Genomic DNA, 15,005 nt, shown 5'->3' on the forward strand with positions numbered 1-15,005 from the left:
GGCCCAAACAAAGATGTATATCACCAGGAAAAGGGATCCATGTCGGCGTCCACTGAACCCCACGCGTTCCGTCCCTCACTCGGGACTTTCTCAAGGGTACTGTAAGTCACATGTAATCAACGGCCGGTCTCAGAAAAGATCATCCCGGCCGATACTGCAGTACTGGCCGGATGATCTTTAGCGCCGCAGAGTTCTGCTGCGGGCGCATGCATGAGCGCCTGCATCAGGACTCCCCACTGCACACTATGGAGCATGCATCCGGTCGCTCCAGTGTGCACTGACAGGGTTTTCTGCGGCCGCTATTTAGTGAATAGTGGCCAAAGAAAACTGACATGTCAGTTTTCTACGGCGCCGCTAGGGATCCCGGCCGGAGTGTATACTATGTGTGTACACTCTGGCCGGGATTCCCTCAACGGCCATGATTCCCATGGAACTTACATAGTGTGAACATAGTCTAAGGATGTAAGAAAAACTATGACAAGGGTCAGATTGTTTTGGCTAGATGGCTGGATCAGAGCTTTTCCAAACACAGCAAGTCTTCTTGTAGGGTGTTCATGGTATTGAGTTCTAGAAATGTTTTATGGGCACCCTATGTTCATTGATAAATGCAAATGAAGGCTAGTCTAGTCTGGTCCCATACAAGCAGCACACATTTCTGAAAAAGTTAATCCTGGCTATGGTAGAGAGTTGTACAGGGCATAGCACATTGCTGTGTATAGAATTGCATGACCTTAGACCAATGTCCATTGCCAAACCTGCCTACAATGGGGATATGAGAATCAAAGCTGGCCATAGAGCAATAGATGAAGGTAGCCTGGTCTGAAGATTTATAATTTTGTTTTTGATTTTGTATGTGTGTGTGTCCATTGCCTTGAGATTGCAGTTTTCAAGACCAGGCTCTCTCTTAGCACTTGGAAAAACCTACACTTCCTTTAATGTGTTCTGCTCTAGCTGTTACTCAGGACAAATTTCCCCTGACAACAGGCAGTGGACAGCGGATTGCAAAGAAATGAAACACATAGTAACTAAGACTTTAGAGCTGTAGGAAAGAGTTATTTTTGGTTAACAAAGTGATTTATAGATATGTTAATGTGGTACTCCAAAGGAAAAAAAATGTTTTTAAATCAACTGGTTTCAAAAAGTTATACAGATTTGTAAATAAAATAAATAAAAAAAAGACTCAAGCTCTCCAGTACTTATCAGCTGCTGTATTTTCTACAGGAAGTGGTGTATTCTTTCTAGTCTGGCATGGTGCCCTCTGCTGCCACCTCTGTCCATGACAGGAACTGTCTAAAAACAGACTAGAAAGAAAACACTACTTCCTGTAGCACAAACAGCAGCTGATAAGTACTGGAAGGCTTGCATTTTTTTAAAAAATACAAATAATTTATAATTTAAGTTGATTTAGAAATAAAAATCACTGGAGTGCCCCTTGTTGTACACTGCCCATTCAAGTTATAAAAGTCATGGGGTAATATATATCCCACATGTACAGAGGAAACATGGTTAGAGTCTTGTTAGAGCCATGTCTCACCTAGGGGCTTTAAAAAGGAAACTATCAGCAAGTTAGATGAGTCTAACCTGCCTAATAGCCCCCTATAGTGCCAGGGATGCTGAGGAGGAAGGTATGTGTCTTGCCTTCCTCCTCTTCGCTGATCCTGCGCTGTTAGTCGGGGTAAACTCCACTCTGGAGCACCCTGAGGAGCACTGCTGCTTCATCTGGCTTGCCCCCTCTATTGACTATCATTAGAAGGGGCGGGCCAGATGACGTGGCAGTGCTCCTAAGGGTGCTCCAGAGCAGAGTTTACCCTGACTAACAGAGCAGGACTGGGCCCGAGGAGAAAGGTAAGAGATATACCTCTTAAGCATCCCGAGCACTATAGGGGACTATCAGCAGGTTAGATTTGTCTAATCTGCTGATAGTTCCTCTTTAAAGACCAACTTTCTCAGTGTATTTTTAGTATATACAGTGGTACCTTGGTTTAAGAGTAACTTGGTTTCAGAGCGTTTTGGTTTAAGAGCTCACAGTTTTTCAAAATTGTGACTTGGTTAAAGAGCATTGCTTTGGTTTAAGAGCTCCTGTATTGGGTGGGCGGCAGAGTGGAGGATGGACATGGTCTGCACAGGGTGGTCCACAGCAACGACCCAGGAAGTCTCCCTCACCTTCCAAATCATAGCAGATCCACTTCAGGCTGAGGCTTGCATCAGGGGACAGGACTGCGGAGGTAATCTCTCCATAGCTGTAACCCCTCTCTCCCCGGACAGAGAGTGCTGCTATACTGTGCCCACATATGCCCTGTTCATTCCATCATGCTCCCTGCAGTCTCCGTCAGCCCTTGTGTTTCCCATCCTCTCCATTACTGTACAGTGACTTATAATATCACATATTCTGCTCTTTCTGAATGTTTGTTTCATTTGTTTTACATGTTGTTCAGAATAATAAATAATTATTTTTGGGGTGTCGAACCAATTGTCTGCATTTCTATGATTTCTAATGTGAAAATTTGCTTTGGTTTAAGAGTGGATTTGGATTACAAGCACGGTCCCGGAACGAATTATTCTCGTTATCCAAGGCACCACTGTATATTTTATAAAGCAAGGGCTGCGCAAATATCGCTAGCAATCTCCGTGCAGCCCTTGCTGTGTGTAAAAGGCTCAGTAAACGAGTGCCAATCTAGCAGATTGTTGCTCTTTTACATTACTAATCGGTTTTGTAATACCTCCCTTAGAGAAAATTTAAGTGAACCCAACAATTTTGGCAGGAGTGGCTCACTGGCTGATGTGTAGTGAGGGATCGTGATGGCTTTCATGTGACCCAACATTTGTTCTCACAGTGAATTTGCCATCAGAGCTATCCACATTCATAATACTGTGCCTTGTATCTTTGATCCTCCTATAGTTTTTCTCTCCTGGTTACATTGGTTTGTTTTGCTTTTTCAGTATAATATATATATATATATATATATATATATATATATATATATATATATAAATAATCAGGTAACAGATGGGTCTTCAGCCATCTATTGGGATCCATTTTGTTATTGATATCAATGTATTATGCTTAGTAAATGTGTTATGCCCCCACCCCTCCCCCCGTTCTGCACACCCACATATGAAAAGCTTGTCCTAGATTAGCCTTGATCCCCCTATATGCTGTGTTCACACACACACACACATTTTTATAGTTCTTGAGCTGCAGATCTTTCTGCATTTTTTCAGTGCTGTTTGCAAAAAAAAAATAATAATAATTTGCATTGATATTTTATTGCTTTAAATCTCATGCGACTTTTTAATTTCCTAAGTAAATTAGATCTTAATTGGTTGATATAATTGTTACTTTTTGTAGATACAAACTTCCAGGACCGTTCAGGTAAATCTTTTGTAAGCGGTTTGAAATCAAATAACCATTTGGTATGTAACCTTTCTGAAAGTAACCAAACAGCTGCACATGCCCCCTAATTCCTCATTTGACATTAACTGTATTCATAAGGCTATTTAAAAGTGCCATTAAAGCTAATGCACCAAACGCCATATTTTTGCACATTGCTCTTATCTCTTTAGCTTGCACTGAATGACTCAAACGCTTCTTTCCAAAGGGAAAATGTCAGACCTATTTAATTTATTAACATGAGGCAGAAAGGTGAAATCTAATAACAAAGTCGGCTTCTTATAACCTGCAAAGAACACCAGGATTCTATTTGGGTTAACAGTAAAGTTTTTGTTTTCAACTAATGTAAGGTATATAACGTTTCTCGTCATCCAGTCATCGTGGCTTATTGTAATCACCGCCGTGGCATTGTGCAAAAATATTATGTGTCACATTCACAATGAAGCGCTTAGTACCTGAATTGTAATTTATCCTTCACCCCTAGAAAAAGCACCGAACTCCATGCATGGGCTGTAATAGACTAATACTTAGCCGAATGACATTTTATGGTAGCACACTGGCCAGACCATTTACTATTTTCGTTCTTTGTCCTGACTTCCCAGCCAGTTACCTTTCATCGCTGACAACATGCGCCTTTGATAAGGGCAAACTGTCCCTTAAAGGAACATGTCTATTTTTTTTTTTAGGAAGGGTTGAAAGGTAGTCATTTATAGTACTGTACATGCCTATTTTTTTTTAAGCTGGTGTTGCACGTATCCGAAACAGAAAACTATCCTAATATCCTGTAAAGGTCTTTAGAGTTCTGGAATATAAAAGAAGTTAGGGAAGTGTATGGGAGTATATTATGGCCAAACTCCCAAATTTATCCCTTTTTGTATTTAAATGGGTTATCCAGCACTACAAAAACATGGCTACTTTTCCCCCTCTCTTGTCTCCAGTTCAGGTGCGGTTTGCAGTTAAGCTCCATTTACTTCAATGGAACTGAGTTTGAAACCTCACCCAATCTGGAGACAAGAGAGGGGGAAAAGTAGCCATGTTTTTGTAGCGCTGGATAACCACTTTAATCCCTAAAGGTGGCCGTACACATGAGAGAGATTGATTGATTTTTATGACGAACCACCAAACTCATTTTAGTCAATATTGGTGTTACAGTTGCTCAAACCAGTTATACACGATCAATGACAATAGGCGAAGGACAATATTTTGGGGAATATTATATCCTGAAAGATCATTTGTGGATAAAAGATTACACTATATGTGTATCACAGTGGTAGAAGAAGCTCCTTAAAGTGTACCTGTCGTTATAAAAAAAAAACTTTTGTCAAAAAAAAAAAAGAAACTTATGTCATAGAGACCTGTCAAAAGTTTTGATCGGTATGTGTCTAAATGTTCAGACCCGTACCGATCACTATCCGCTCTTAATTAAAAGAAAGAGTTGGACTTATAATGGGCTCCATAGGAGTCTGGCTCTTTTCTTTTTTTTTACGCGCTGCAGCTATGGTCTTCACCCTGCTCTCCCAATCGGTATGGATCTGAACACTCAGACCCGGACCAATCATGTGAAAAGTTTTTTTTTTATAACGACAGGTACAGTGTAAAGGTGGCTTCACACTTACCGTATCCGCAGCGATATCATGCTGCGAGTTCACAGCGAAATCCGCTGCGGGTACCTTCTCTGTCACTTCAGTGAGATTACATACTCACAGCAGGTATGTTAAAACCGGCCCCTTAAGCTGCCGCCACCCAGGGCATACTTTACTTGATCCACGCTCCACCTGCATCGGAGGCTCACGGTTCCGGTAGGTCCCGCTCAGCCAATCAGTGCACGGCCGTGCCGCGCCGCAGTCTTTGATTGGCTGGCGGAACTTCCGAGAGCCTCAGATGATCACTGACCTGGTAAAGTATGTTCTGGGCAGTAGCTGGTTAAGGGGGCAGCATTTACATGCGTATGTAATCTAATTGATGTGATAGGGAAGGTAACCGCAGTGGATTTAGCTGCAAGCTCGCAGCATGAAATCCGCTGTGGGTATGGTATGTGTGAATTCACCCTAAGATTGCATAGATTACATCTACAGATGAGCACGACTCGGAACATGTTTAAATCGGATGCTCGGCACTTGAATACCGGTGGCTGACCAAGTTGGATGCAGGGAGTCCTGGAATATATAGATTGTCTGTATCCATGTTTTCCCAGGGCTGCATCCAACTTTGCCAGCCATTGGTAATCAAATGCTGAGTGATCTGACTCAAACCCATTCGAGCAGTACTCATCTCTAACTACATAACATATAGATGGTTGGGTTCCCTGATTTGCAATAAATAACATATACAGTATGTTGAAGATCGACAAGAGAACGTTGGCCAGGAAAACCATTTGGCATCCGATGGTCATGTCACGGAGTGGTATGAAGATATGGCGCAGAGGGAACATCTTACTACTTTTAAACTCTTTACAGGCCACAGCTGTTATTGACCACAGCATTAGTTAGCTCCAGTTCTGGCTGCTGCATAAGATTGTCAGCTATAAGTTACAGCTAACACCCCTTGCATCATCCTCATGCTTTAAAGGGGTATTCCACTCAAACATAACTTTTCATATGTTGCTGCCCATGGTGACAGTAGCAATTCATTCCAAACGTTTTATTATCTATTCAGTCTCCTTCCCCCAATTCTCAACTTCTGCTGAAGACACAAAAAAAAACGTGTTTTAGCTTTTCTCTCCCCCTCTCCCTCCCTTCCGAGACAGCTAATGTCCTATCTTCAACTCTGTAATGCCGGGAGGAATAATCATCAACTTGACCTCAGATTAACCCTCCCAGCATTAAAAAGAAACTACAAAGTTGCAGATAAAGCCTGCCAGGAACATATGTGCATATACATGCTGTCAGTTTCCCTTTAAATAGAATAATTAATTATTTTAAAGAGAACCTGTTACATTTCAAGCTTCTATTAATTACTTTCAATGGTTTAATATCATAGACAGGTATTTCTCCTCTTCATGAGCTGATCAACCTAGCTGGTCTATATATTACATGGTCAACCGTTCTTTTGGCTGTAACTGAGGAAATACATAGCCAAACATCAGTTGCCTGACTTTAAATTCTGATCGCTCAGGGTTAGAGGAACAAAATTAGTTCACAGAAAAAAACTATTAGTAACATTCCCTCCACCTGAAACCTTCCTCTCGGTGGCTTCTAAAGTTGGATGCAGCCCTAATGAGTCACTAGGGCTGCATCCAACTTCAGCAGCCACCGCTAATTGAATGCCGAATGCTCAGGAGTGTACTCAAAGTTTATTCAACTGTATTCCTGAGTGAATTTAGACTTTTAACTCAATAAAAAAAATAAAAAAAAATAAATAAAAAAAAAAAAATAAATATATATATATATATATATATATATATATATATATATATATATATATAATGTGTATGTATATATATAATATTATTTTTTTTTTTTTTTTTTTATTGAGTTAAAAGTCTAAATAGATAGATATGAAACTTGACCGGGCCCTAACTTTTATACAATTCTTAGACGTGTGATCATTGTGTTTAGGTTCTAAACATGTTTTATTGTATTGTATCAAGAGAAGTGTATTAATGAGCCAATAGAAGCCAATTAGTATTCATTTCATAACATAGCTGTCCAATATAACTGCGGCTTCTTTTTAAACCAAAAAAGCCTTCATGTTGGTGTGAACAGAGCCTTCCATTTTCCATCATGCCTCTAAACCAGGGATTGGGGACCTTCAGCCGTCAAGCTATTGGAAAACTACAATTCCTATCATGCCTGAGCAGCCTAAGCTAAAGCTTTAGCTGTCCAGGCATGATGGGAATTGTAGTTTTTACAATAGTTTTAGGGCTGACACGGCCCGATCCCTGCTCTAAACATTGGCCCACATTTCCTATTGCAAATGCACAAGTGTTTTACATGACTGTGTTACATTCTGACAAAAGGAAAGTGACCTTAATAAAAAGGGACATGGCTTACTTCAATGGGGTGCTGCTTAAAGGGGTTATCCAGCGCTACAAAAACATGGCCAATTTCCCCCCTCTCTTGTCTCCAGTTCAGGTGTGGTTTGCAATTAAGCTCCATTTACTTCAATGGAACTGAGTTCCAAACCCCACCCAATCTGGAGACAAGAGTGGGGAAAAAGTGGCCATGTTTTTGTAGCGCTGGATAACCCCTTTAAACTGCTCAAAATTTTGTCACTTTATTCTGGCTTAAAGGAAGTAAGTAGTAATTGGTCCAAACAAGACTAGACAGACCTCATATACCCCAGGTTTATCAGTCAGCCTCATGTCCATTAAATTTTGCACTGTTTAAGAATTAGACTGTTTTAGTAAATCTGGGCCATTGTTGATGCTGAGCCATAGCTTCTGTGTATCTGATGAGCTAAGATGCTAACCATGGTCTGTAATGTTTCAAATAACTCAAAAACTGTAACATTATGAAACACAGTACAGAATATATAGGATGTCACAAGCTACATGCCCGATGGATACCCCCAAGCGTTGCTCTATAAAGAGGTCACTGTAGGGTTACAGTAAGTTATTCCTATGTTAGTGAATACAAGAAATGGTAGATAAATAATGTTCAGATTGTGATTCCCTTTAAGAAGTGATAGATACATTTAAATACCATTAGGAAAGTGCTGTTTTAAAGTATCTGACCACATCCTAAGCAACTCTATTACCTGCTATAGATATTATTGTGATGTAAGAAGAGAAGACTCGACCCTCTGGTTCCTAAAACAATACTCAATAGAGCATAATATATCCACAACCAAAGTCACTATGCCATTGTACCTTCTATATTCTGCATCTCCAACTCCTATTCATTGGATGTTCTTACCTTTCTAGGCTGCTTACGGCATTGTCCATGCTGTCAAATCGACATCACAAAAGGAATGGGAAAAATATGGTGGAAAATAAGGAAGACTTGCTACAGGATAGTCGAACACAACTGGTTTGAGAGTTTTATCATCTTCATGATTCTTCTCAGCAGCGGCGCATTGGTAAGTATCACTTTGTATCTTTGGATTGCACGGGACTTTCTTTTCATTTTCATTATTTTATATGTTATTTATCTCTACTAGACAACAAATCGAATGATCCAAAAAATTTCTTTCAAATTAAGGCTGGGTTCAGACAACTTTTTTGCAATGGGTTTTTTTCATTCATTTTATGCATAAAAACAAAACAAACGGATGAATTAACGGATTGTAAAAACACAGTGTGAACCCAGCCTAACTGGTTTCAGAAAGTTATAAAAATGTGTTAATTATTTCTTTTTAAAAATCTCAAGTCCTGCAGGAAGTGGTATATTCTGTCCAGTCTAACACAGTGCTCTCTGCTGCCACCTCTGTCCGTGGCAGTAACTGTCCAGAGCAGAATAGGTTTTCTATGGGGGTTTGCTATTACTCTGGACAAAGGTGGCAGCAGAGAGCACTGTTTCAGACTGGAAAGAATACAACACTTTCTGGAGAACATACAGCAGCTAATAAGTACTGGAAGACTGCCAGAGTACCCCTTCCTGTGAACACATATTCATGTCAGTCCATGGCTTCAGCGTTGATATTTATATATCTGGACCTCAAACACAGGAAGACAATTTAAAAAAAATCTATTAAAGGAAAGCATTAAAGGAGTAAATTGAATAAAACAACATACGTCCATTTCAGCTGTATAAGGGATATGGTCTTTATAGCATGGGGAAGCAGAGCCTTGACCAATGGGGTACTCCAGGACTTATCAGCTGCTGTATGTCCTGTAGAAAGTGGCGTATTCTTTCCAGTCTGACACAGTGCTCTCTGCTGCCACCTCCGTCAAAATCAGGAACTGTCCAGAGCAGTAGCAAATCCCCATAGAAAACCTATTCTCCTCTGGACAGTTCCTGACATGGACAGAGGTGGCAGCAGAGAGCACTGTGTCAGACTGGAAAGAATACACCATTTCCTACAGGACATACAGCAGCTGGTAAGTACTAGAAGACTGTCAGAGTACCCCATTGGTCAAGGCTGTGCTTCTCCTGCTATAAAGACCATATCCCTGAAATGGACATGTGTTGTTTTATCCAATTTACTCCTTTATTGCTTTCCTTCAATACATTTTTGTGAGTTATTTGGCTTCCTGTGCTTGAGGTCCAGATATATAATTGTTATTGACACTGAGGCCATGGACCGACATGAATATGTATTCACAGGAAGTCATCACTCATGTCAGTCCTCTCCGACTTATATTTATCTCAATAATGATTCATAGATAAATATATGTACGGTCCAGGCTTCTCGCACAGGAAACTACGTCTTGTTAATCCATCGCCTCTCATTACCCCCCGGCTTCAATCACCCAAATAGATGCATGTGCACAATATGATTTACATTGCGTAGAAATAATTTTTTTTTCTCCCTGAACTTCTGTTTTCTCACATCTCTAGAAATTGAGTGGTTGCACATTGGTAATAGTTAAAGTCCCCTTGGGTGACACAGATATGATCTTATTAGACATCCTTCCTGTACAGCATGGGTGTAATCTCATTGACTAAAATGATGTCATGTTTTACTGAAACAAGTCACAATAATCGTGTTTACGGGAGCGTCGGATTTCTAACAGCTCCGTTCTTCAGATTGTATTACAGGGATTGGGTTTGTTCGCTTGCGTGACTAGCGTGACTTTGCGAAATTATAAAAATGACATTAAAACAATATCCTAAAATAATTGTTATTATTTTTATATAATATATTGTTCTTTATATAATAAAAATATTATTTTGTTCATATATTTTGTACAATTTTATTCCCTGATAAATCAATGGGGGAGATTTATCAAACATGGTGTAAGTGAAACTGGCTCAGTTGCCCCTAGCAACCAATCAGATTCCACCTTTCATTTCTCACAGACTCTTTGGAAAATGAAAGGTGGAATCTGATTGGTTGCTAGGGGCAACTGAGCCAGTTTCACTTTACACCATGTTTGAAAAATCTCCCCCAATGTTCCCAATGAGATGAACTGATAGAGAATATATATTAGAATAAAATATTTTATTTAAAAATATAATAAGTTTATTACAGAGATTTTCATAAGATTTTTTTTTTAGATATATAAGCTATACTTACTTATTTTTTTTTATCAGGCACAGCTTCATACATTTTGTACCAGCTGTAACTGGTGTTTTCCACTCTCTTAGGGTACCTTTACACAGAGAGATTTATCTGACAGATTTTTGAAGCTAAAGCCAGGAATTGATTTCAAATGAGGAGAAATCTCAGTTTTCCTTTATGACCTGTTCTCTGTTTATAGTCTGTTCCTGGCTTTGGCTTCCCGAATCTGTCAGATAAATCTCTGTGTTAAGGCACCCTTAAAGAGTATCTATCATTTCAGCAAACACAACTTTTCTGGGTCTGGGACCCCTGCTGATTGTTAGAATAAAGGGGCAGAAAAGGATAGGTGGGCACACTGTGCTTTTTTAACCTTAGCTAGGGGTGTACATTATAGTTGAAGTCTATTGGGCTTCCTGTATATGAAATTAATTGATGTTTAAAGCAGAGAAAAAGGGGCAAAGTGCATACAGCTTCTTTGCTTTTGCCCCTTCCAACGATCAGATGGGGTCTGGCAGATTTGTAATGGGTCACTAGGATGTGTCAGAAGTTTGTTTAAATGATAGCTACTCTCTAAATCTGATGAGCTGCAATACCAGGTACAGCCGCTAGCTGTGTGTAAACCACAAAAAGGCTGCAGCACTCACATAAGACTTGCAGCTCCCTCAATAAACTAATCGGTGGGGATGCTGGCAGTCAGACCCCCACTAGTCTCAAAATCTAAGGATAGATCATTGTCTGGAAACTTCCTCTAACAATATGTGCCGAAACCAAAATACTCATTAGAATTAGCATATTGTCCAGTTACTTCTCTTCTAGGTATAGTCTGTTTTTACATAGATACTGTACATCACCTCCTGAAATATTATATATCTTATATTAATAGAGATGGGCGCAACTCGGTGACTGAAGAAGTTGGGAGTTCTGAAAAACATAGATACAGCCATTGGCAACGTTCACACAACGTATATTTTCATAAAAGTACGGCCGTTGTTGCGGATTGCAACAACGGCCATGATTAATACAAAAATATATGTTACGTTTCCGTCTATGGAATCCCAGCCGGAGCATATACACATAGTATACGCCCCGGACGGTATCTCTAGCGGCGCCCAAAAAAACTGGCATGCCGGTTTTCTGCGGCCGCTATTCATTGAATAGCTGCCGCAGAGAACCTGTCAGTGCACACAATGAAGCGCGTGGCTCTGGCCGCACGCTCCATTGTGTGCAGTGGGGAGTTCTGATGCGGGCGCACACTGATGCGCCCGCATCAGAACTCATCAGCGCTATGATCTTATCTGACACCGGCCATATCTGAAACGGCTGGTCTCATGCATTGTATGAACATGGCCATAGGCTGTAGGACTCCATAGGGCTGCATCCATCTTCTTCAGCCATGGGTAATCAAAGTCTTGAGCATTCTCAAGTTGCACTCATCTCTATTTATTATAGATCATGAAGTATGATCATAGTATGAAAAGTCTAGTTTCTCTGTATGGGTAATATTTAGCTAAATTGATGCATATGGGAATGCTCATTGATGACCAGATGGTATTCCGAATTATCTAAACCAACATTCTAGAACCCAAATGAAATAAATTGTAGGAGGAAGTGATTGACAGGTGATTCATTTCGCAATGTAGGTTGTATAACTGGCGGTTTCACTTCTTTCATATTGTTTTTGTCATGTATAGTTTTGCCCACTATAGTCTTTGTCAGTGGTCTAGTAATACATGCCATTTTTATCAGTGCGGGTGTTCTTTTTGATAAAGTTGTCGCGGTTAGTCATAATTTAGCTACAGGTCAAAAGAAAACACTATGTGGTTATTAAGTTAGCAAAACTCTTTCAGTTGCCATAGGGATGGAAAAGCAGGACTTTAGTTCAGAATTTATGTCAACTATATGTTATAGCCGGAACTCAATCTAGATGTTTTGTTTTTCAGGCGTTTGAAGATATTTATATCGACCAGAAAAAAGTTCTAAAAATCATTTTGGAATATGCAGATAAGGTGTTTACGTACGTCTTTGTTCTGGAGATGCTCCTCAAATGGGTGGCCTATGGTTTCAAGAAGTACTTCACCAATGCCTGGTGTTGGCTGGATTTCTTCATTGTTGGTGTAAGTATTGTTGTGGATTATATAACTGTGGTCTTATAACTTGTATGCACCTATTGTATAGAGGAAATAACTGGGGGTGACTCAAGTGTATTAAATGCACCGTCTACGTGGGTGTAAGTTGCATTGGAACAGGTGCCACCATCTTTAATCAATACAGACAAATAGAAGGCACCACATATAAAACTTATAACTGTTAAGCGGAGAGGCCAAACTGTTCAGGGAGTCAAATGCCGCGGGGAGTCAAATACTGATCATTCGGGTTCAGAAAAGTTGCCGATTCCGAACATTTCGACCTCTCCACTCAATGCTACTTATTATACTTTGTTACTCTGTTTTAATGGTACAGAAGCATAAAGTTACAGCGTAACAACAATGAAGAAAAGTCATAAAGCTGCCTGTTCTTAAAGTATGGTGGAAAAAAACAAACAAAACAAAACTGACTTACATAACGTTAACCACATGTTAAAAAAGTTGCTGTCGTTTGCAGTAAATCTTGACATGTTCTCAGACTTGTCAAAAGTTGCTGATCACACCGATTCAAAACCGGAGGGAATGCGCGTCAGTGGGTGTTGTTCCGTTCATTGTATTCTGGGGGATTAACAAGTCAAATGTTCTGCTGCATGGGAAGTAGATCACAGTGCCATGCATTTCCCACACCTCTATCACAGGGTAGCAGCGGGTGTCGGGAGTTACACCTGGTGTGATCAGTGATAAGTTCCATTGGACTGGGACATAACTTTCTACAGTGTGTTTCTATATTACATGACATTTGAGTGGATGAAACTATTAAATACTTTTGCATATACATTAATTTACCCAACTTTTCTCCTTCTCCGGATATGCTGCACTTTCCTTCCTTTTGTCGACAGTTCATTGTCTGGGTTACCGACCCCCCCTCTGCTGTAAAAACATACAGTAGCTGTAGTGTACATTTTAATATATAATATTCTGTACATGCATACACTATGGGGAAGATTTATCAAACATGGTGTAAAGTGAAACTGGCCCCTAGCAACCAATCTGATTGGTTGCTAGGGGCAACTGAGCCAGTTTCATTTTACACCATGTTTGATAAATCTCCCCCATATATATCTATACATACTGTATACATTATCATCAGCCAGACGACTGCTTTTAGAGCAGAGTGGTGGTTCATAACCTAGACAATGAGCTGTCATTAAAGGGGTTATCCAGCGCTACAAAAACATGGCCACTTTCTTCCAGAGACAACACTACTCTTGTCTTCAGCTTGGGCGAGGTTTTGCTGCTCAGTTTCATTTAAGTGAATAGAGCTTAACTGCAAACCGCACCTGAACTGGAGGCAAGAGTCGTGTTGTCTCTGAAAGAAAGTGGCCATGTTTTTGTAGCACTGGATAACCCCTTTAATGGGAGGAAAAAAGCAACATATCAGGTGACTAATATATAACTTGATGTGCCCTACAGATTTACCTACGTTGGTTGAAATAGGAACATCCCTTAAATAATGCAAAGCATTGAAATAATATGGCACTGACCCTTAATTTATTCAACAGACAGTGAACTATAAGATGGAAGAATTAGTTATTAGTCTTGATCGTTACATAAACAACTCAATAAAAAGTCCTCAGTTTCTTCCATAACCAGCCACTTAAAAAAAAAATTGCTAAACTATGTGGTAAAAAAAGTTGCCTGATCATTTCTGTTATACTAAATTTTTTTCCATGACTTACTGAATCCGGGGCTATCCGACACTGAGATTTTTTGCTTCTTTTTCTCCTGGTATTTTCTGTTTGTGACTTTTTACATGTCATCTTTTAAGAGGTAAAAATGTTCTCTGAGGTCATCCTAAGTGGACAAAAAAAAGAGATGTATCCGTCTGGTTGAATATTGAACAGCATATGATGTCCATTCTATCTGGCAGCTTTCCCGTAACAAAAAGTTGCATTTCTTTGCAGTATAATCATCTCATGTAGAGGAACAGAGGATTCTTAGAGCAAACGGAAATATTTAGTAAGGCTCGAAATAACAGATCCTTCCTGGGCCGGTTTAGCGTTAAAGGCGCCGTCATTTATTATATCTATATAAAAGCGATATATATATATTTTTATATTGTTTCTATTCAAATAAAAATCTGTGTTAAACGCAGGGCAGATAACTGACACAGGGATTTTCTATTATGTCTTCTTTGCACCACCTGGACCCTGTACTAGGTATTACACAATACATACATTTTATGAATCTCCCATATTTCTAAAATATTCTCAATATGCACAGAACCACTAACCAGCTGTTATCTGCATAGGTCACAAATGTGAATAAATCACACCCTTTGTTGCTATCTGTATTTAACAGTATGAAAAGTTGAAAAATGATCGTCCGATAACCATGAATTGCTACGTGTAATAGTGATGCATGGC

General features: G+C 39.7%; 1 protein-coding gene across 1 annotated transcript in view; it reads left to right on the forward strand.

Annotated features, from left to right (window-relative positions):
- Positions 1-15,005, forward strand: part of LOC138783756 (sodium channel protein type 5 subunit alpha-like) — a 317,116-nt gene that overhangs the window by 235,310 nt on the left and 66,801 nt on the right. Inside the window, exons 19-20 of the mRNA XM_069958852.1 lie at positions 8,256-8,410; positions 12,436-12,609. Coding sequence (XP_069814953.1) covers positions 8,256-8,410; positions 12,436-12,609 — 329 coding nt within the window. The remainder of the gene's footprint in view (positions 1-8,255; positions 8,411-12,435; positions 12,610-15,005) is intronic.

The sequence above is a fragment of the Dendropsophus ebraccatus genome, chromosome 2, assembly GCF_027789765.1.
Source record: "Dendropsophus ebraccatus isolate aDenEbr1 chromosome 2, aDenEbr1.pat, whole genome shotgun sequence".
Taxonomy (NCBI): domain Eukaryota; kingdom Metazoa; phylum Chordata; class Amphibia; order Anura; family Hylidae; genus Dendropsophus; species Dendropsophus ebraccatus.